Source organism: Cajanus cajan, chromosome 6, assembly GCF_000230855.2.
Source record: "Cajanus cajan strain Asha chromosome 6, NIPB_CcT2T_4, whole genome shotgun sequence".
Lineage (NCBI taxonomy): Eukaryota > Viridiplantae > Streptophyta > Magnoliopsida > Fabales > Fabaceae > Cajanus > Cajanus cajan.
Window position 1 is genome coordinate 54440771 of NC_138522.1, and position 22023 is coordinate 54462793.

Sequence of the window (22023 nt, forward strand, 5' to 3'; positions counted from 1 at the left end):
GTTGATATTAGTGTCGAAAATGTGTCGAGGTAGGTTTAACTCGACTTGATATGATAATATTTCACTTAATTCAAAATTGGATTCAAATTTGACCTAAACCATTTTTTTCAATTGAACCCAACTCGATTTAGGTTTATTAATAGTTCGGTTAAACTCGTTAGCTGGTAATCAAATCACATGAATTAAAAGTAAAATTATGCTTGAATAGCAATAACCATGTTCTACTAGTGTAAATTAGTCTTTAATTGTCAATATTGCAACATTGCGTGAACCATCTCCATATATAAAAAAAATTAATCTTGTACATTTTAAAATTTCAATTTATTAGTAAAATTTAGAAAAATGATTTTTATTTTTTGAAAAGATAAAATATAAATTATTCTATTAACTTTGCAAAGTTATAAATTATGCCTAAAAAATATATAATTACAAAAGTTTACATAAATTAAATCTATTCCGTCATGTATATAAAAAAAAAAAGAGTTTGTAACCATGAAATTATAATATGTCAGCTTCTTTTATTATTATTAACTTATGACTAAATTTTGAAAGTTCTTTCAAAATTTAATAAGTTAAAATTAAATAAAAAATCAATTATATAAATTATATATTTATAAGTCGAATCGATTCATGAATCAAAGATGTTAAACCATACTCAACTTAAATTTAACCATTTATTTATTGAACTCAATTTTTAACTCAAGTACATATTATTAAATTTATAAATCAAATTCAACGAGTTAATTATTAAATTAAACTATTTTTCAATCCTTTGAACCTCATTATCACTTGTAATTAGCGTTAAAAAAAGACATATTTAGCTGTTATCTATACGGCTAAATGTAGTAAAAAAATTAAAAGCTCAAAAAAATATACAAGATATTTATTAATTGGATTTTTATTGTGTCCACGGATACATGACATATAAAAAGTTAAAAATAAAACAATTCAATGGAAAATAAAATATTTTTTATACCAAAAACATTAAATTGATTTAGTTTTTTTTAATTAATTTAAAACATTTAATAAGATATATTTAATAATTTTATACTATGTGTGTGTTTATGAGCACAAATAATTTTTTTTTATTAATTTACTTATTACACTGTCTTATTACAAATAAATGCAGAAACTTAATAAAAACTATCACTTAAAAATGTTAGTTTTAGGTGTTTCTTTCCATCTATTGTTTCCTTTCTAAAATCTTAATCCCAAGATTTCGGACACATTAATCAACAAAAAATATCTTAAAAAGAAAATTTTTAACTTAAAAAATTATTACATATATTGAATTTTAAATTTCAATTTCTTATTCCTAATTAAAACATTAAACTAAAATTAGTAAATCAAACACTTTCGTAATCATTAACAAGTCGAAGGAAGACAAATGATCACAAGGCATATAATTGCTGATCATAATATATATATATATATATATTATGGGGCATGTGATTTTGGTTCTAGTTCCTCGCTCTATATATGAAGAAGAAAAGGCTTCAAATGCAAGTAGGTATAAAGCAAAAGAAGGAATGAAAAGAACGTCATTCATGATCTCATATGGACCAATTATTATGGTAATTAATTGACTACTGAGTACAACGATTTGGTTTGACGTCAAATAGCGATACTCCATGGCCATGCTTATTGGGCCAACCAGAATAGCAGTGGCGTGCATGATGGGCCAGTCCATGTGCCCATCTTCCTGGCCCACCATGCACCTCCATCCATTCATTCCATTATCTCAAATCTCAATTTTTAAGGATGTTGTAGATCATGTCTACGCTGACAGTGGGGACGAGAGTCATGCATGCCCATCGAGTACTCCAACAAAATGTATTCACATAATTAATCACATCTTGAATTGAAATTGCTTAACCATGCACTTTAACAAATCTTTTAAACAAAAAAAAAAAGTATTAATAATTAAAGTGGTTATGTAATTGTGATCACAATAAATATGATGTTGGACCGTCCCGGTCGGGTGCCGACCGGTGAACGTGGTCCGACATGACTCTAACACAGGACAAGCAAGGTTCGATCTTCGTCGAGGCGGTCATCTGAATGACCCCTTGCGATTGGTTACCGAGATGATCCTCAGGAGCTCGACCTTAAGCCCCTTCGCCTTCTAGGCTTAGGGCTGGAAGGCAAGTGGACCGTCCCGGTCGGGAGCCGACTGGAGGACGTGGTCCGACTTGGCTCCCGGCCATTGGAAGAATCAATCAGAACCTAAACCAATCCCCCTCGTAGAGGTATTCGGTCTACAGCCGACTATGCCTCATAGGAGGGGACTGGCCGATTGTAATTGATCCCACTCGCCTAAGAACCCTCTCGGTCAATGACCGAGTAATCCCCTCTCTACGGTATTAGTCGGTCGGTAACCGATCCCAGTTCCCTATGTGAATGTCATCCCTTAGCAAAAGTAGGGCCCCAACTTTGTTCTCGTGTAGTGTTTTACGGATAAGAGCGGTTAAGGAAATCCCTATATTCTCGGGGCCCGCGAGGCCCATAAACAAGAAGACTATAAAACTAAAAACCCTAGAGTTAAGATGACAGATTTTACACTTTGAATACTCTGGCTTTGAGGCTCGACCTAGAAAAAAACTCTAGCGCACCTTTTGGCCGGAACAGATGTTGAATAAAAAGTTGAGATTATTTTTCGTACAAAATTCAGACACGTTAAACAGAAATGGTTTATTTTCTTTCTTTGAGTCATTCGTAAAACAAACAATTTATTAAGCGATTTTCTTTGTTATGACCAGATAGCAATTTAATTAATTTAGTCCTAATACAATTTTAATAAATTAGAGTTATTATGGAGAATACTTGTGATTTTGTACAAAAAAAAATTGATAACTCTTGATTGGTCTAGTGAAAAAGAAAGTTAATTTCCCCTTTTCTTTCAATTATAAGTCAATCTTTGTCTTTATTTTTTTTAAGGGTTTAACAACAGGCTGAAAATATAGCACATTTAATAAAACAAACTTGCAGTTTTAAACTCAAAATTTCTATATAAGTTAAAATAATCCTCAATCAGTTGATCTACAAATTTATAGAACATGATTCTCACATTTAAATAAAATTCCATATAATATTCCTTAAAATATGTTTTCCCCACTTCTATTTGATTCTGTTTGTCAACGCTGGAAATAAGAATTACAATTTTGGATGAGAAAGGATTTTTAATGTAAAAGGTAATGTAGATTTGGAATTAAATGAACGGCGCGTGTTTTTATTGTTTCGGAATATTGAGATCGCGAATTCTCTCATTCTAAATATGTAACCCCAAAATAGCAATTAAATTAATTGTTCAATAAAGGAGAGCAGGACGTATTTTAAAAAATACAACTCTGAAAGGCAAACATGGATGAGGCGTTGAACATTTTTCAACACCTTTTTAACACTTATGAAAAATAAAATAATAGGAAGAGAGATAGAAAAAAAAAATGATAGGTATTGGAACAATTGAAACATAAAGGATGTCCACATGTTATTGTTGGGCATTAAAATCACCTATAATATCATTTTTTTTACCAACAGAACCAAATTAAATTACATAAAAATAATTGAAAATTATCAGTTAAGACAAATTCCCTTCTTCAATATCACTATTAAATATTTTATAAATAAATATAATGGCAATAATTAATGATTCATTTTTGGATCACTTATTTAGGCAATTCGCTAAATTCATCTTACAAAGGAAAGTTAGTATAGAAGTAAGCAAAATAGACTGCTCGAATTCCTTATAACTTACACGACTTTTGTTGGCATAAGTAGCTGGTTGAGTTAGGTTAAATTGATCAATATTTTTTTATATAATTTTATTCTAATTTTATAAAGAAAAAATAATGTCATGCAAAATAGGCCCAATAGTTTTTTGTTTTGTTTACACTTCATGGGCTTTAACTTGATCCAATTGACCTAATTCTGTTTTTACCTTAAATTTTACAATTCAACTTGATAGCACACCAAGACATCGAGCCTAGACATTATTATATATGGTATTACACACGACCCACTTAACCATAAAACTAATAAAACTCATGTTTTAGGCCTTCTCCAAAAAAATATATATTTAACATTAATATTTGTATAAATTTTTTTGTAAAATTCATATTTTTCTGTCACTTTTTTACTTAAAGACAATTACTCATGAATTTAAATTAATAAAAATATTTGTTAATTAACGTCATTCTCTTAAATACATTGATTCTCATAAAAGTTTCCATTATCTAAATATATTAATTCTTTTCAAAATCAATCACTTTAAAATTTGCTTCTAGTGATAGAAGTGATGGTGTGAAAATGGAAGCAGATTATTCAATTTTTTATTGTTAACGATTTGGTAAAAATAAATGATAAAGACAGAGAAAATTAATTTGTTGCAGCTAGCATGGAGGAAAAGAGAAGATTGTATTTGCACATTGCAGTGAGTTGAAAGAAAGAAGAGAAAAGAGTAAGTGGGGAGGAACTTAACGAAGAAAGGGACGCATGCATGCATTAGTTTTAGGCATGGTCGAAATGAATGTGTTGAAGAGTGTTCATGGTTCGCAACTTGTTATAGACTGCATGCCATCCAGCCTGCGTGGGGTGCACAAGGTCCCAAAAGAAAGCAGATTTAGGGTCATCACAAACCCTATACATCTTAACCTTGTTCTTGTCCACGTCCCCACACGTGTACCCGCTGCTCACTCCCACGCAGCACGGTTTCAACTTGTTGCCAATGTGGTGGGTCGAAGGGTCTTTCTGTTTCTGTTTCAGCACCGACAAGAAGCTCTCGTAGAGGTTGAGGACTAGGAAGGTGGATGGCTCCATGCTTCGTTTGTTCAGTTTGCTCACTGCTTCGCTCAATAGAGAGTTGTGGAGAAGTACGAGGGCGTTTGTGGTCTCGTTGCAACGTTCGTACGAGGTTGCCACTGTGATCGAGGGAAGGCATCCTAGGGGTTGTAGACCACCCACCACTATTTTCTTCACTCCCAACCCTTTTATGCGAATCAGATTCTTCACTGTCTGACTCACCACTGCGCCCACGTAAGCTGGCAAACCCTACAAATGAAAAATAATATTTAATCAAACTTAGAATCCAAATTCAACGTATATAACAAATGAAATGAATTTACCTCAGCAGATCCATTTGTTGCCAAGTAATAACTGTAGTCATTTCCAGCGACAGAGACGAGGGCCACTGATTTTGTGAGATCTAAGGCACTGTACACTCTTTCTTCGATGAGTTGCTGAAAGAAATCGATCTGGGTTGTCATGTTTGGGAGTGGAAACGACGTCTTAAACACACCACTGCCCCCAAACGCAAAGTTCATCCCATATTTCAGATGATTCGGTATCACTTTCCTCAATCTGTATGGGATTGGCGATTTCACTTTCAAATGCTTTGCTGCATCACAATCAAAAGTACTTTCATCAACATGAGATATGTTAAAAAATAGGATAAAAATGCATTGACAACACTCTTATAATAATTTTTAAACAATGCGAAACTTTTCAACATTCTTTTCTTAATTGAGTGAACCAAATAGCTATGATTCATAACTAAACAAATGAAAGAAAGTCAAGAGGTCTCTAATTAAGTAGTATTTCAACACCAAATTAAATACTTTTGTTTCTATAGTTGAGCTAAAAGTAAGGCAACGCTTTTACTTTTATTAACAAAGCTGCACAAGTCTAGATCAGAACTACTCGTGATAAAAGACTCCATTTATGGGATAAGAAAAATAAGTACGTCCCATAGCCAAAGACGCTTTGCTATTTGACCAGACAAGATTCAATGCTTCATGATGAAAAATATATAGTACACTTGCATGTTAAACCATATCAATTCAATTCTAATGACATGAATAAATTAGTTATATACGTTTTTTTTTGGCATAATTATTACAAGTTTGGAATTTTTAATGTTTTTAGAAAACAGTCATTTATCTTTCGAAACTTTCTCCAACACCATAAAATATAAATTATTATTCTTTTACCAAATACGCATTTATTTGTTATGTACCCAAAAAAATCATACAACGAAATTCAATTTGTATGCTTCAGATAAATAATGATGAAAAATATCTATTAACTTTCGTAATCCCTAAAATTTGAGTGACTAATATCTCTTACCAATAATATTTTTTTCATCAATAAAACTCAAATGAGGAACTTATTAAAAGATTTCAAGTCAAACAAGAGTGATTGGTACTTACCAGAGTGGAGCACCGAGTGGTAAAGCAATGATTACAAATAGCAATAATAAGGACAAAAGTGGCTGCATCCAAAGCTTGGTGTCACGCGAGAAAAAGTAAAGAGCATACCGCAAATGATCCGATGAAGTGAAAGATGATTTTGATTGTATGTAGTTTTTAGCGGAACCGCCTGTCCTACTATTCTATCTTTCAAATTATTGTATTACATGATAAATTAATATTTAAAATAAAATTTGATTAATTTTAATGGTTACACTTGACACCATACAGATTTTTTAAAACTTGGACGATCCGGATCTGATGACGAAAGAGAGATAAAATGCAGTTTCATCGATCGATAGTATACAAACAAAGTACAGGAAAAAAAAAAAGTTGACATGTTACTACATAAGCAGAAAAAATGCAACACTTTAGTGGCAAAAGACAGAAGGGCACAACAGAAGAATTATGTTTGGATTCATGTATTTTGGTTGGATATGAATACGTAGAAGTAATAATAATTTTTTATATATAATTTGTGTGTAAAAATGTAAATAATAGATGTGAAACTAGTAGAGAATTAGCAACGGAAAATGAAAAGTGGGAGGCCGGGGAGGCATGAGCCCCACCATTTGAACATGTATAAAGAGTGGTATTAAAATAAACTATACAATAATTTGATATGAAATGAAACAAAGCAGGTCCAAAAGCAAAAACTTTTGTTGAGACTTGAGAAAGAAAAGCTAAAGATAAAATAGTGAGGCAAAAAGAAAAGGTAGCACATACCAATGAAATCGGTGAGGACTCTACCGTCGGAGAATCTTCCGGCGGGCTTGCCGGGAAAGGTGATGCCATAAGGGTCTTTCCATGAAGTTGATACACTTTTCTGAACGTTGCCTGTGTCGGCATAGGAGTCTCCGAAAACAAACAATTTTGTTAGGTGATGGTGATGGTGATGGTGATGATGGCGAGCCTCTGCTTGCATCACCCTTTGGCCTGAAATAAGGTAAATAAATAGATTAAATTTTGAGACAACATAAGAAAAAAGGAGACATAGAATGAGCGTATTTAAGCTTGTGTTATACCTGAGAGACATAGGATTAAGAAAAGAGAGAGGAGGGAAAAGAGTTGGTTGCGCGAGTTCATGATGAGTGTTTTGAAGAGAGGAAAATTGAAGTATAAGAGAAAGCTGAAGAGAGAGGAAGTGAAGAAAAAAACTAGATAGACGATTTATTTTTATAGGGAGCGAGACGAGGTTTCCGAATCCCCCCGTTTACACGCTCTAATTTACTTGTATAATTAAGGGTAAAAATTTATTTTGATCGTTCAATTTAGTCCCACTTTTATTTTTTGTTTCAATTTGGTTTCAAATAAATTAATTGGTCTCAATTTGGTCCTAAATAAATTAATTGGTTTCAATTTGGGACTTCCGTCCAAATTATTTAAACGGAGTTAACTGTTAGCCACGTAGATGCATAGGTGGATGCCATGTGGATGCCAATTTTTTTTGAAAACACCTGGACCCAGAATGGGACGTTCTGAAACCAGAACGGTTCGTTCTGGTTCTAGACTGCTAAACATAAACGATCAACGATTATAGTTCACGGTTGTGAATCATGGAAGGAAAAAGACCTAAGGTACAAAGCATTTCAAACATTGAATTCGTAATATTGTCAATGGAAATTGATAACTTCAATTACTAAACAGTTAGGCTATACAATGTATTATTAAGAACAATGTAATCTATCACTAAAGACAATGGTAGCATATTTTATTTCATTTCAAACTGGAGTGAACCACTTACTATCAAATTGACACTATACAGTAAAGGATGAAATGACATGGTATTTTTTCTTGAAGTCATTAACGATGTACCCCAACAACAACAACCTGTTCTTGAAGAGGTAGAACCTCAAGTAAAGGAAGATGATACACAGGACTAACATTTCACCACACAACCATAAGCAGGGACACATCTAAGTTAATCATAGTGGGGCACTTGCCCCCACTAAAATTTTTTTCATTCTTTTTTTTATATATAAAATATTAATAATTTTATAAAATATATATTATTAATTATATTTTAATTATGTTGTTATATCTAATATAATAAATATATTAATTTTTTTTATATTTTATTTTATTGTTTAATTATTTTTTATTTTGTGGTAAAATTATCTTCATTTTTAATAAAGAAAAAATTTACTTACTTCAAGAGTAAGTCTTGATATATTTATTCTATTTAATAATTAATGTTCTATATCAAATTTTTAAGAATTTAATTGTTAAATTAAAAAGTTTTTCATGTATAGATCAAATTTATAAAAAAAATTTAAAAAATTAAAAATCATATGATATTTCGTTAAATTAATTCAAATTAACATGTAAAATATTTTTGTTTTAAATGAATGTAAAAATTTAGAGGACACTAAAAGAAAATAAATTAATAATTTTATTATGTTTATCCTATTAATTTTTATCATTTTATTTCTCTAATTTTAAATAAGTTGCAAAAAATTATAAAGTGACACTTAAATATTTCTTCAGACAGAAAGAGAAAAAGAAAAAGTTATTACTCTATTTATAAGACAATTGTATTTTATAAAAAATAAGTAATTTTAAAATTTTTACCATAAAAAAATATTTTTCAAAATTATTATATTTTTTAATAAAATTAATAAAGAATATCCTATTCTCAGTTTTGGAACGGGCCGTTCTGTTGTACTATCTGGAACGGCCCGTTTCATATGCAAAATTAACACATCAAGAGTGCATCCAGAACGGCCCGTTCTGCTTTCAGAACGGACCGTTCTAGTCCAGGTGTTTTCACAAATTTTGGCGTCCACGTGGTATCCACGTATACATCTACGTAGTAGCATCCACGTGGCCAACAATTAACTTCGTTTAAATAATTTGGACGGAAGTCCCAAATTGAAACCAATTAATTTATTTGGGACCAAATTAAAACCAATTAATTTATTTGAGACCAAATTAAAACCAAAAATAAAAGTGGGACTAAATTGAAACAAACAATTATTATAAGAGACCAAAATAGGTTTTTAGCCTATAATTAATTATTAAGTTAATTTTGATAATTGAATCATTTAGTATCAATTTAGTAAAATGGTTGAGATTTATACTTTTTAATTAATAATTAGGGCTTGATTTCTAATTTGGACAAAATTATAATTTGAGATACTATTTTATTCTATAAAAACGTATCTGATGAAAGAAATTATATATTTAGTATAAAAAACTTATAGTTGTAAAGGATTTCAGTAAATTTTAAAATGAGTGTGTTTGATAAAATATTTAAAAATTTTATAAATTTCTTTTAGTAGCTTATAAGCTAGTTTGATTAAAATTTATTTGACAAAAATATATTTTTAGAACTTATAATTAATAAATTTTTAGCTTTTTTCTTGTAATTTGTTTGAAATTTCTTTTTACCTAATTAATTTAGAAATTAATTTTGTCTACATGTTCTATTTTTATTCTAATTATTAAATAAATTAATATGTCATTTTACATTAAACATTTGTCTTTATTTAAAAATATGGATCTTACTAACTATGCTAACGAATCAATATGTATAGAAAAAAATTATTGAAAACTACCGCATTCGTTCCTCATATGTAAGAAAGAAAAAAATACATTTTTTTATTCTTTATATAAGATTATTTAAAATTATTTTTTGAGTAAATATCTTCGATTAATGTTGAATAAATGTTCAACATTAATGAGAATTTCTTACAAGGATCGGAAAATACGACTTGCGTACGTTAATTAATTAAGAGAAAAGTGTGAGATGATAAGTTTCATTAAGTTGTTGTTTTTAGTAAATAAATAAATAAGTCTTTTTTTAATAAATAAGTGCAACTCATTCCCATCAAATCAATTTCTATAAAAATAAAGTGATATATTTAATTGTGACTCTACTTGCAACACAAAAATAATTTTTTAAAGGATATTATAAGAAATATAAATAAAAAAGAGATAACTAATGTTATATTAAAAAAATAGAATGACACTTATTTTGAGAAATAATTTTTTTTTCTTAGTGAACACATATTATGCAACGAATGAAGTGCTTACTTTAAGATTTGTTCCTATTTTTCACATAAAATTATTATGTGATGAAGGGAGTAGTTAGAATTTTCCTTATTAAAATTGTATGATTTTGAAAAATTATAAATATTATAACCTTACATTTTATAAATTTGTTAACCTTATAAAACTAATACCATAAAATTCATAACAACAAGTATGAATTTAAAAGTAATAATTATCAAAATAATTAAAAAAAACAGCATTTACAATAATTTACGTTAGAATAATAATATTTAAATTATTTTTTATATATAGATTTAATTCTATTTCATTTTTATCTAAGTGAATTTTAAAAATGTAAAACAATAATTTCTAATTGTATCCTAATAGCATGATACCGAGACATATTACTTTCGTACTTTTTCTATTTTTTTATTCATAGTTGTTTTGACATTATTTTTTTGTTCTTTTTTTCAATGTCACTTTTCTAAAATAATAAATTGTTATTTTTTTATTTTTATCTTTAATAATTAATGTATGTTTACTGAATAATGTGTTTATTCATTTTTAATGTACATGTTTTTTCTCCAACCACTTAAAGGATATAACATAAAAATAAGTAATAAATATTTTAAAAAATTAAAATATTAATCATTTTCTTAATTTTTGTACATAAATTTTAAACGTTAAATAAAAAAAATGGAAGGAATAATATTTACCGAGGCGTTTACCATTTTTACCATTTTAGCTTAATCCATTATGTGGACTCAAAGCTGATTTCAATGTATGTGAGGGTTAGTAATACTTTTTCTAGATCTATATGAACACAAATAGAACTAATTTTATATAGATTAAGAAAGTATATTAAATATATTTAGTTTTTATAATTTCATGTAATAATGTTCTCATTTATTATATAGAATTTTTTTGAATTAAGAATATAAAAAAAAAAGTTAACATTAATAAGTTGTTTATATTTAGTAAAAAAAAAAATTAAAGCATGATTTGCTTTGTGTATATAAATAGGGAATCAGTAGTTCAAACGACCCAAATGTCATTCATAAAAAGTTATTTAATATAAGGTGGAGAATCAGGATGAATATATCATTCATTAAGGACATTTAATGACTAAGGCCATGAGGATAGACATCCTTAAACCCGGAGTTGGGAAAAATCAACGAGGTACCATATAAAAGGAATCCGAATTCTCTGACTTTGGAGAAAGAAAGTTATGGTAACTTAATACATCTCAACCGTTAAATGTATAAAAATAAATCAGATTGTGACACGTGTACAATATATATTTTAACTTAAATGTACACGTGTCACAATCTGATCATTTATTACAAATCTAACCGTTGAAATGTATTAAGTTACCCTAACTTTCCCTCCACAAAATCAGGGATCCATTTCCTATAAAGGGAGAGGAGAGATTCTTCTGACATGTCACACTCTTGAATGTTTTAAACTTGAATAATTACTAAAATTTTCTAGGAACTGTCCTTGATACCGGAACAAGGTATCTTATAAAGGGAGAGGAGAGATTCCTCTAACATGGCACGCTCTTAAATATTTTAAACTTGAATAATTACTAAAAAAAATTAGGAACTGTCCTCGATATCGGAACACTTACGCTAATAAATTACGAGAGTAGAAACATAAAAATAAAAAAAAATAAAAAAAAAATCTTATTTGTGCATTAGAACTGGCTCCATATTTAAAAAAAAAAAAAACAATAGTGATTTGATAATTTAAAAATAAATTATACTGAAATGGTTAAATGGCCGAGATAAGCTAAGGAAAATGGCCTCCACTCGCTCCAGGATTGTGAGATGACGAAGACCCTAGTTACAGTGAAAGTCAATCGGTTAATACCATGTTTGGAAAAATCTTAAAATCGCATCTACAGTAAAGGAAAAATCCTTTTCTATATGGTGGAAATGATGTTTATGCCGTGATTGGTCGTCCCTCAGATATTATAACTATTTCGTAAAAGTCTTAAGAAATAAATATGTGTCTTCGTTATAATTTAATACCTTTTCTTTTTACCAAAAAGTAATCATGTACTTAATTAATTTAACTTAAGATTGGTTTTCATACTAATAATAAAATATATAAAAAAGTTTAACAAATGAAGGATTTAACTTTCCCGACTTATAAGTTGCTCATATGAATGAAACTAAAGTTGATTACTTTAAGTATAGTTTGTTTTAAGTTTTATAGGTGAAAAGTGTGATTAAAAAGAGAAAATTTCTGTAAAAATAGTCGAACAAATTCTTCAACAAAAAGTAGTTATGCACCAAAATTAATTCCCTCTTAACTTTCAAAGTTTGGTCTCCAAAAATGTGAATTTATTAATAAGTTTATTATGTCAATTTATAAATAATCTAATCTCAAAATTTATAAACAAATTTTAAAAAAATAAAGACAATATTGTTAGCTTATTATGGTGGAAAAGCAAGTGGACTAGTATATTTTTAAATTTTTACTCTTTGTCATTCCTTGACTAAAAATTAAAAGTTGAGCACGGGCTAAATACAGTTTAAACCATGTTAATCTATCATAATTTGATCAATGAATCATTTGGAAAGATGATTTGTCCCATTTATGGCCAAATACAATTATGTTAATGTTAATCTATAATAATATGAAAAGGAGCTATCAATGGAGAGTTTTGATTGATGAAGAGTTATGATTAACAAGGAATTACATAAAATATCATAGTGTGAATTGTTGTAGAGTGAAATTGTTGAAACGTCAAATTTGAAAAGTATTACAAAATAACTAATTTATCAATAACAATTATGCTAGAAAGGTTTAGTCAAGAAATAAAATCAGACACTTCTCACATCCTACCTAAGACTATGTAAGTCTAGATAAGTCAAAGTCATCGTTAAAGGTAATAATGGATTTGACATTAAGGCTCAAACCCAATAAAGTTAATATAAATAGTGACGTATTGAGAGAAATAAAGGTACTTTTACATTTATTACAACAATTGCGGAAATCTGTATGACTATGAAGACTAACTTAAGTTTTGAAGTGTCTTTGCATGTATCATTTTTTAATCCTATCGGATAGGTATGGCCAAGGACTATCCATCTCAACCTTAAAGGTAATAACACCTAAGAACTCTTTGGATAAGTAGAATCGAAGACTACCAAGATATGGAAGACGAAGACAAGGATAATGGAGGTTAGAAGAGATGAAATTACATAAGTACCCCAATGTAGGTATCCCTAATATTATATTATTTATTATAATTAGTTATATAATTAAAGTACTTTTATTGATGTACCTACATTGGGGTAAAAAGAAATACTTATTTCAAAAAAATTACTATTTGAAGGTGATTTTTTTGTATAATTTTTATTAATAATTCTTCATCTTTCAAATGCTTACAATGAATTTATCCGAAACATTAAGAAATTTGCTTTCACGCCTCTAACATGTGATAAATAACCTTTTAAACTCTTAGATTATAAATTATAGGTCTAACACTCAACAATACAAAATCAACTTGTAAGGTGAGTGTTGCCCTAACTTATATACCCTTTAATTATTTTATTTTTAATCGATGTAGGACTTGAGGAAAATCTTTTAACTCTTAAACTTATAAATTTATATATATATATATATATATATATATATATATATATATATTATTTTTCCTACAGATTAAAATTGGCAGGAAAATCTGCAAAAGAAATTACTTGTGAAATTTTTCTACTATTTAGTAAACATTATTTGTGAATTTATTTTTACAAGAAAATCCGCAAGAAATAAGTTAAAAGTCTTACAACATTTTTGCAAATTTTTACCATGAAATATTTTTTTTCTATAATCATTAAAATTGTAACAAAATTAATTATAGATTATTTTTCATAAAAATATTTGTAAAAAATTTCTGTAAATTATTTTTCACAAATAAATTTACAAAAAAAATTTATAAAATTATTATTGCTAGAAAATTTGAAAAAAAAAATCTACAAATATTTTTTTAGAAAAATTCAAAAAAAAAATTATAATAGTAATATGAGGCCCAGCATCACCAAGTCTTAAACAATTATCTTACTTCATGCTCAATATTATTCAATCCACGTCTGAAATAACCTAATTAGAGGATAATAATAAAAATAACTTTAAAACATGAAATATGTCTATTACAACATAGAAATACCAACTGTACTATTATGCTTGAATTGATGCTTCCGGTCTAAAACTGAGGAGATATTTGTTCTTGCCGTAAATGGAACACAGATGATATGCTTATTGCACGTAAAACAGAATCTCGCCTCTTGTTAATCCTTTTCAAGAAGACCAATGAAAAACTGATAGTTTTATCGGTTGGTGAAAGGATTAATCTTGATTACGATCGATAGCAGGGAAAACATCATTGGGGTCGTGGATATGTGGATTATCTTCAACAATGTATATGGGCCCCCACATTTTTCACTTATTTGTTTGCAAAGTCTCTCCCTCATGAACCTCGTATATCTGTTCACACGCCTTCTTCATATTCGTCTCACTCTCAGGCACCATCTGAACCCTGAACACTAGCATTAGTGCCACAAACACGTACAAACAGGGCCAAGATATCTTCTCTGCCATTGTTACGTTGTTGATCATGAAGAACATACATAAGCCATGCCTAACACTAGTATTCTCTCGATAACACATCTTTGGCCATAACTTGAAGAGTCATATATATATTTATATATGGATAGAGTTTACTTAATTTGGCTGGTTGTTGAAGTGGGATAATCATGTAATGTGCGGGAGATGAAATCGTTCCTTCAACAACGCCAAGCTTTTCCTTATCCTTTCTTTCACGTTTCCACAATTAAACATGCATGCATAGACTTGTAATCTTGATACTCATTCATGAACCATTTTGAAGAGACGCATCCTTGATCAAGCAGAATTTGGAACATTACTAATTATCATCACTCTTGATCTAGTTGGGCTTTAAAGGCCCACATGACTGATGTGTGTGTGTCTAATTATAAATTGGCATGTCAAAATCATATACACTTGAACATGGGTAAGTTGATGGACCCGAGTTCGTGGACTGGTCCGTAAGTATGTAGTCTTTGCAGATAATAGATCCATTTTTTTTTAAATTTGTAATTATGTTTAATTTTTTAGTCTGGTCTGTGAAGTCCGCGGACTTGATAGATTTAATCTGCAGCGTGCAGACTAATCCATGAACTTTACTAATTAATATGTTTAGATATTAAAACTTTAATATTAAGTTATATATTTAATCTTTTAAATTATTATGACATTAAAACTATGTTTAGTTGGTATGTATTTATCATTTAAATTATTTTTATGCTATTTTGATACTTTTATTATTAAAAGTTTGATACTATTATATAAGTATTTGTAATTACTTTATTTTAACATTTTAATATTTAATAAAATATTTTAACTGTTGATAAATTTTAGTATTGATGAAATTAAACTATTTTTTTTTTTATTTTATGTATTTTTATTTTTTAAAAATATTTTTTTAATCATTATTTAGATTTACGAATCAATCCGTTTTATCCATAAATTTTGACAGATCGGATATAGATTTAAAAAATAAATGTATTTTTTTTACAGGTCGAATTTATTCAATCCATATAAAATACAGATTTTACATGTTAGATCTTAAACAGATCGGATCGGTTTAATTCAAACTTAATTACTATTCAAAATCAATTCAAGAATTAGATATTGAGCCAATAATTCTCAATCGTAACTGTACATAAATTGACTTGAGAAGCTGTATCAGTCATGAAATAATGGAGTTAAAAGTACTTCAGAACGACTTGTGGACTGAATCACATACAATAATTACTTCAAGTAGAGGCAATCGTACATGTTGACTATTAATATTTTAAAAAATATTTAAATATTTTGCCTAGTTGTATATTTAATATTTAAATTCAAAACTAAAGATTAAATTAAAATAATAGCAGCTCGGCGTTAATACTTATGTTGAAATTTATTTATTTGTTATTAAAATATATTTTATGAACAATAATAATTAAAGAAAGAAATAAGTTAATATAAGTCAATTTTTTTTAAAAAAAAGATAGTTACTTTAAAATATATATATATATATATATATATATATATATATTTATTTTTTTTTATTCGTCCCTGGAGTATCCACCGCTGACAGCAGTGACTAATCTCCTCGCTACGTTGGAGGCACCTCAAAGGGTGGGATATCTGGCCCCAAGATTTAACGCGGCTGCATACACACAAAGCAGGATTCGAACCCCTGACCTTGCTTAAGCGTGGATCAACCCCTACCGCTGAACCACACGCTTGGGGTTACTTTAAAATATATTTAAGAACCATGGTTGATAAAACTCTTTAACTTAATTAAAATAATAATATTTGATTGAATGTAATTAAGTTTATAATATATAGTATGCATGTGTTTAAGTTTAATTGAACAAATTATATTTGATGAAAAATTAAAATTCAATTGCTCACCTCAATGAAAAATTAAAGTTGATATATTTTGATTTAAGTAGTGGCGGCTTGAGTACGGGTTAGAGGAAGGACCGTCTAGGGTTCCAATCCTGAAGGAACACTAAAATAAATTATTTAGTATATAATATTGTACGGTCTAGGACGAAATCCAACTAGGGGTCTCCACGAGGGACATGTCGGCCATGGCTAAGTCGACCCCCTGTCTAGCAAAGCCCTTCCGCTTTATAGGCTCAGTGCTGGAGGGCTAGTGTACGATCCAGGTCGGATTCCGACCTGCCTACTACGTATGTCAGGTCGACTGTAGCTCTTGCCGATATGTCAGGCCGACTGTAGCTCTCACCGATATGTCAGGCCGACTGTAGCTCTCGCCGATATGCCAGGCCGACTGTAACTCTCGCCGATATGTCAGGCCGACTGTAGCTCTCGCCGATCACCCCTTTAAGAGTGGTTCGGTTATTATTCGACTTGGTTTCTCTACTTAACCTGGTCGGTATATTTTCGATTCCTTCCGCTTACAAGAACCAACTCGACCAATACCCGACTGTACCCTCAGTACGGGTATGGTCGGTTGGGGGCCGACATAACTCTCGCATACAGGGACTACCCGATAGCAAGGGCAAGGTCCCACTGTCCCTCACCAAATATTAGCCAGATCAAAACGGTTAAGGAAATCCCTACATTCTCGGGGCCCATAAAGCCCGTAAACAAGAAACTATAAAAGAAAAAACCCTAGAATTGAGAAGGCAGATTACACTCTTGAATGCTCTGGCTTTGAGGTCTGACCTAGGAAAAAACCCTAGTGCACTTCGTGGCCGGAACATTTTGGCGCCCACCGTGGGGCTACGGTGAAACTTTTCCTACGCCCCAAGTAACACAGGAGAACCCGCACTTTACCATGGCGAGAGGCGACACATCCAACAACGACTCACAACACCCTACCATGGAGGAGATGATGGCATTGATCAACGGATTGAGGGAGGAGAATGCGTGATCCAGGGAGAGAGAGGAGGCTATTCAACGAGAAAACGAGGAGATTAGGAGGCGGGCGGACGAGATGCAAGCTATGATAACGGCCAACGCCAGGACGGTGGAGGAAGATGTCATGATGGAAATCCCCAGGGATTTTCGACCTTTTTCGGAGGCCATAGAGGCCGAGACCATCCCGAGGGATCATCGGATTCCCCAAGTCGAACCTTTTGATGGAACTCAGGATCCCAGTCAGCACTTGACGAATTTCCGCGCTCAAATGTTGATTTGTGGAGGAAATATGGAAGTCCGCTGCAAACTATTCATGGGTACACTCAAAAAAGCAGCACTGGATTGGTTTAGTGGTCTCCCTGACCGATCAATCACCGACTTTGATGTCTTTAGTCGGCTCTTCATGACACATTTCGCCGCTAACAAGAAGAAACCACCGATCACGTCGGACTTGTTCGATCTCAAATAGCAGCGGGAGGAGTCGTTGAAGGACTTTCTGCAAAGGTTCAATGAGGTCGCCTTGAGGATAGCGTCCTTGGATGAAAGGATGGCAGTCATCGCGTTCTAGAAGGGCTTAAGGTCTGGAGCTTTCGATATCGCGCTAGAGAAAGCGAGTTGTCAAACGATGTCGGAGGTGAGAGCTTTCGCCCTGAGTCACATCAAGACGGAGGAGGGACAAATCAACAAAATGGAAGCTGAAAGCCGAGAAGCTGGGGTCATCCCAAGAGATTTTTATTCCATATAAAAATGTGAAAAGGATTTTTGCTGAGAAGGTTTTTAATGAGGCACCGCAAACCAATAATTCCTGAATCCTAATAAACATCATCCCTTATTTATCTTATATGATTTCTAACATGTGTTATTTTGAAGGCACCACAAACTCGTGATTGTCGGCAAAAGTCCGGCTGGGCGAGTATAAATAACTCGAAGACAAACTCGTGATTGATCGGTAAAAATCCGACTGGGCGAGTATAAATAACTCGAAGACCAAACTCGTGATTGATCGGTAAAAATTCGACTGGGCGAGTATAAATAACTCGAAGACAAACTCGTGATTGATCGGTAAAAATCCGACTGGACAAGTATAAATAACTCGAAGACCAAACTCGTGATTGATCGGTAAAAATTCGATTGGGCGAGTATAAATAACTCGAAGACCAACTCGTGATTGATCGATAAAAATCCGACTGGGCGAGTATAAATAACTCGAAGACCAAACTCGTGATTGATCGGTAAAAATCCGACTGGACGAGTATAAATAACTCGAAGACCAAACTCGTGATTGATCGGTAAAAATCCGACTGGCGAGTATAAATAACTCGAAGACCAAACTCGTGATTGATCGGTAAAAATCCGACTGGACGAGTATAAATAACTCGAAGACCAACTCGTGATTGATCGGTAAAAATCCGACTGGGCGAGTATAAATAACTCGAAGACCAAACTCGTGATTGATCGACAAAAATCCGACTGGGCGAGTATAAATAACTCGAAGACAAACTCGTGATTGATCGGTAAAAATCCGACTGGACGAGTATAAACAACTCGAAGACCAAACTCGTGATTGATCGGTAAAAATTCGACTGGGCGAGTATAAATAACTCGAAGACCAACTCGTGATTGATCGGTAAAAATCTGACTGGGTGAGTATAAATAACTCGAAGACCAAACTCGTGATTGATCGGTAAAAATCCGACTGGACGAGTATAAATAACTCGAAGACCAAACTCGTGATTGATCGGTTAAAATCTGACTGGGCGAGTATAAATAACTCGAAGACCAACTCGTGATTGATCGGTAAAAATCCGACTGGGCGACTATAAATAACTCGAAGACCAAACTCGTGATTGATCGGTAAAAAACCGACTGGGCGAGTATAAATAACTCGAAGACCAAACTCGTGATTGATCGGTAAAATCTGACTAGGCGAGTATAAATAACTCGAAGACCAACTCGTGATTGATCGGTAAAAATCCGACTGGGCGAGTATAAATAACTTGAAGACAAACTCGTGATTGATCGGTAAAAATCTGACTGGGCGAGTATAAATAACTCGAAGACAAACTCGTGATTGATCGGTAAAAATCTGACTAGACGAGTATAATTAACTCGAAGACCAAACTCATGATTGATCGGTAAAAATCCGACTGGGCGAGTATAAATAACTCGAAGACAAACTCGTGATTGATTGGTAAAAATCTGACTGGGCGAGTATAAATAACTCGAAAACCAAACTCGTGATTGATCGATAAAAATCCGACTGGGCGAGTATAAATAATTCGAAGACCAAACTCGTGATTGATCGGTAAAAATACGACTGGGCGAGTATAAAATAACTCAAAGACACAAATTCATGATCGCTCGGTAAAAATCTGAACTAGGGGGAAGCAAAACTCAGCAGAGAACACCCAAAATACTAAATCATTCTACGGAGATCGGCATTTGTCTGACCCGTAGGCTTATCATGTCCCACACCTCGGCCAAAAACGCCACATCTTAGCTAGAAGAACATCTTTTTATTTCACTCTCGGAATGGTGGGCATGGGGGCTATTAGTTGGATTCATTTTAACTCGGAAAATTTTCCACTTATTTTGTGAGTTGGTATTTCGCCGATCGGATTGTCAAATTTCATTGTAACAAAAAAAAATTCTCATCATTTATAGTCGGAAATTAGGCGACTTGATTTTGGTGAATTTCGACTCGGTATTTCGGTGACCCAAGGTGACTGAGTCGGATAGTTAACCGACTACTCCATTTGAAGCTTTTTAACCGGGTGAATTTTCTCACATCCCCTACCAGAGCCCGAGGAGCCACGAATTGAGATAACGAGTCAGTGAATCTTCTTGGTCTGTCCCTTGCCTTAGCCATAAAAGTGTGCTCAACAAGAATCTGACTGTATGTATCGACTGAGGATAAGCCTTCTCGCCTTGCACGCTCAAGGCTGGAGGGCTAATGTACGGTCCAGGACGAAATCCGACTAGGGGCCTCCACGAGGGACATGTCGGCCATGGCTAAGCCGACCCCCTGTCTAGCAAAGCCCTTCCGCCATATAGGCTCAGCGCTGGAGGGCTAGTGTACGGTCCAGGTAGGATTCCGACCTGCCTACTACGTATGTCAGGCCGACTGTAGCTCTCACCGATATGCCAGGCCGACTGTAGTTCTCACCGATATGTCAGGCCGACTGTAGCTCTCGCCGATATGTCAGGCCGACTGTAGCTCTCGCCGATATGCCAGGTCGACTGTAGCTCTCGTCGATATGTCAGGCCGACTGTAGCTCTCGCCGATATGTCAGGCCGACTGTAGCTCTCGCCGATATGCCAAGCCGACTGTAGCTCTCGCCGATCACCCCTCTAAGAGTGGTTCGGTTATTATTCGACTTGGTTTCTCTACTTAACCTGGTCGGTATATTTTCGATTCCTTCTGCTTACAAGAACCAACTCGGCCAATACCCGACTATACCCTCAGTACGGGTATGGTCAGTCGGGGGCCGACACAACTCTCGCATACAGGGACTACCCGATAGCAAGGGCAAGGTCCCACTGTCCCTCACCAAATATTAGTCAGATCAAAACGGTTAAGGAAATCCCTACATTCTCGGGGCCCATAAAGCCCGTAAACAAGAAACTATAAAAAAAAAAACCCCATAGTTGAGAAGGCAGATTACACTCTTGAATGCTCTGGCTTTGAGGTCTGACCTAGGAAAAAACCCTAGTGCACCTCGTGGCCGAAACAAATATAAAAACAAAAAATTACATCATTAAATTATACATAAAAAATATTAAATAACATAAATTAATTATAAAAACTAATTAATTAATAGATGATTTTCTAATTTTCAATAAAACCCTACTCATAATTTTAGAAAAATCAATCGATAATATTAAATATAAAGATGAAAGTGAGATATATTATTGATTTATTTTCTCTTTTTTTAGTTTCAGCATGAACCTTTGTTAACATAAAATTATAAATAAAGTTTGTCTAAAACTATATATTTTTCCTTTGTTTCCAATTTTTCTATCTCTTTTTATTCTCTAAATCGTGACCTCTCTTACTTCACAAGAATCTAAAAAATAAATTAAGAACGTACTTATGTTTAGTCATTATTTTTTAACAAATACGTACATGATTGCTTATTGTTTACATGTTTGAGTTTGAGAATTGGAATCCTTTGTAATATTTAAATAATTTATGAAGACATCATTTATTATTTCTTCTGGGGCATAAAAAATTCATTGACCATGTATTTAACAGACTACTTAATTTTTAATATTTGGGAAATTGCTTATATAATTCTTTACTCCATGAGAAAATGAT

At 32.1% G+C, this 22023-nt stretch overlaps 1 protein-coding gene across 1 annotated transcript; it reads right to left on the bottom strand.

The window, feature by feature from the left end:
- Nucleotides 1–4394: 4394 nt before the first annotated feature.
- LOC109797152 (GDSL esterase/lipase At5g03610) lies at nucleotides 4395–7428 on the bottom strand. Its single transcript, XM_020357087.3, has 4 exons — nucleotides 7268–7428; nucleotides 6969–7178; nucleotides 5121–5392; nucleotides 4395–5046 (listed from the first exon to the last, which is right to left on the bottom strand). The coding sequence occupies exons 1-4, from the start codon at nucleotides 7326–7328 to the stop codon at nucleotides 4507–4509; spliced, it is 1083 nt and encodes a 360-aa protein (XP_020212676.2). The 5' UTR covers nucleotides 7329–7428; the 3' UTR covers nucleotides 4395–4506.
- Nucleotides 7429–22023: the final 14595 nt, after the last annotated feature.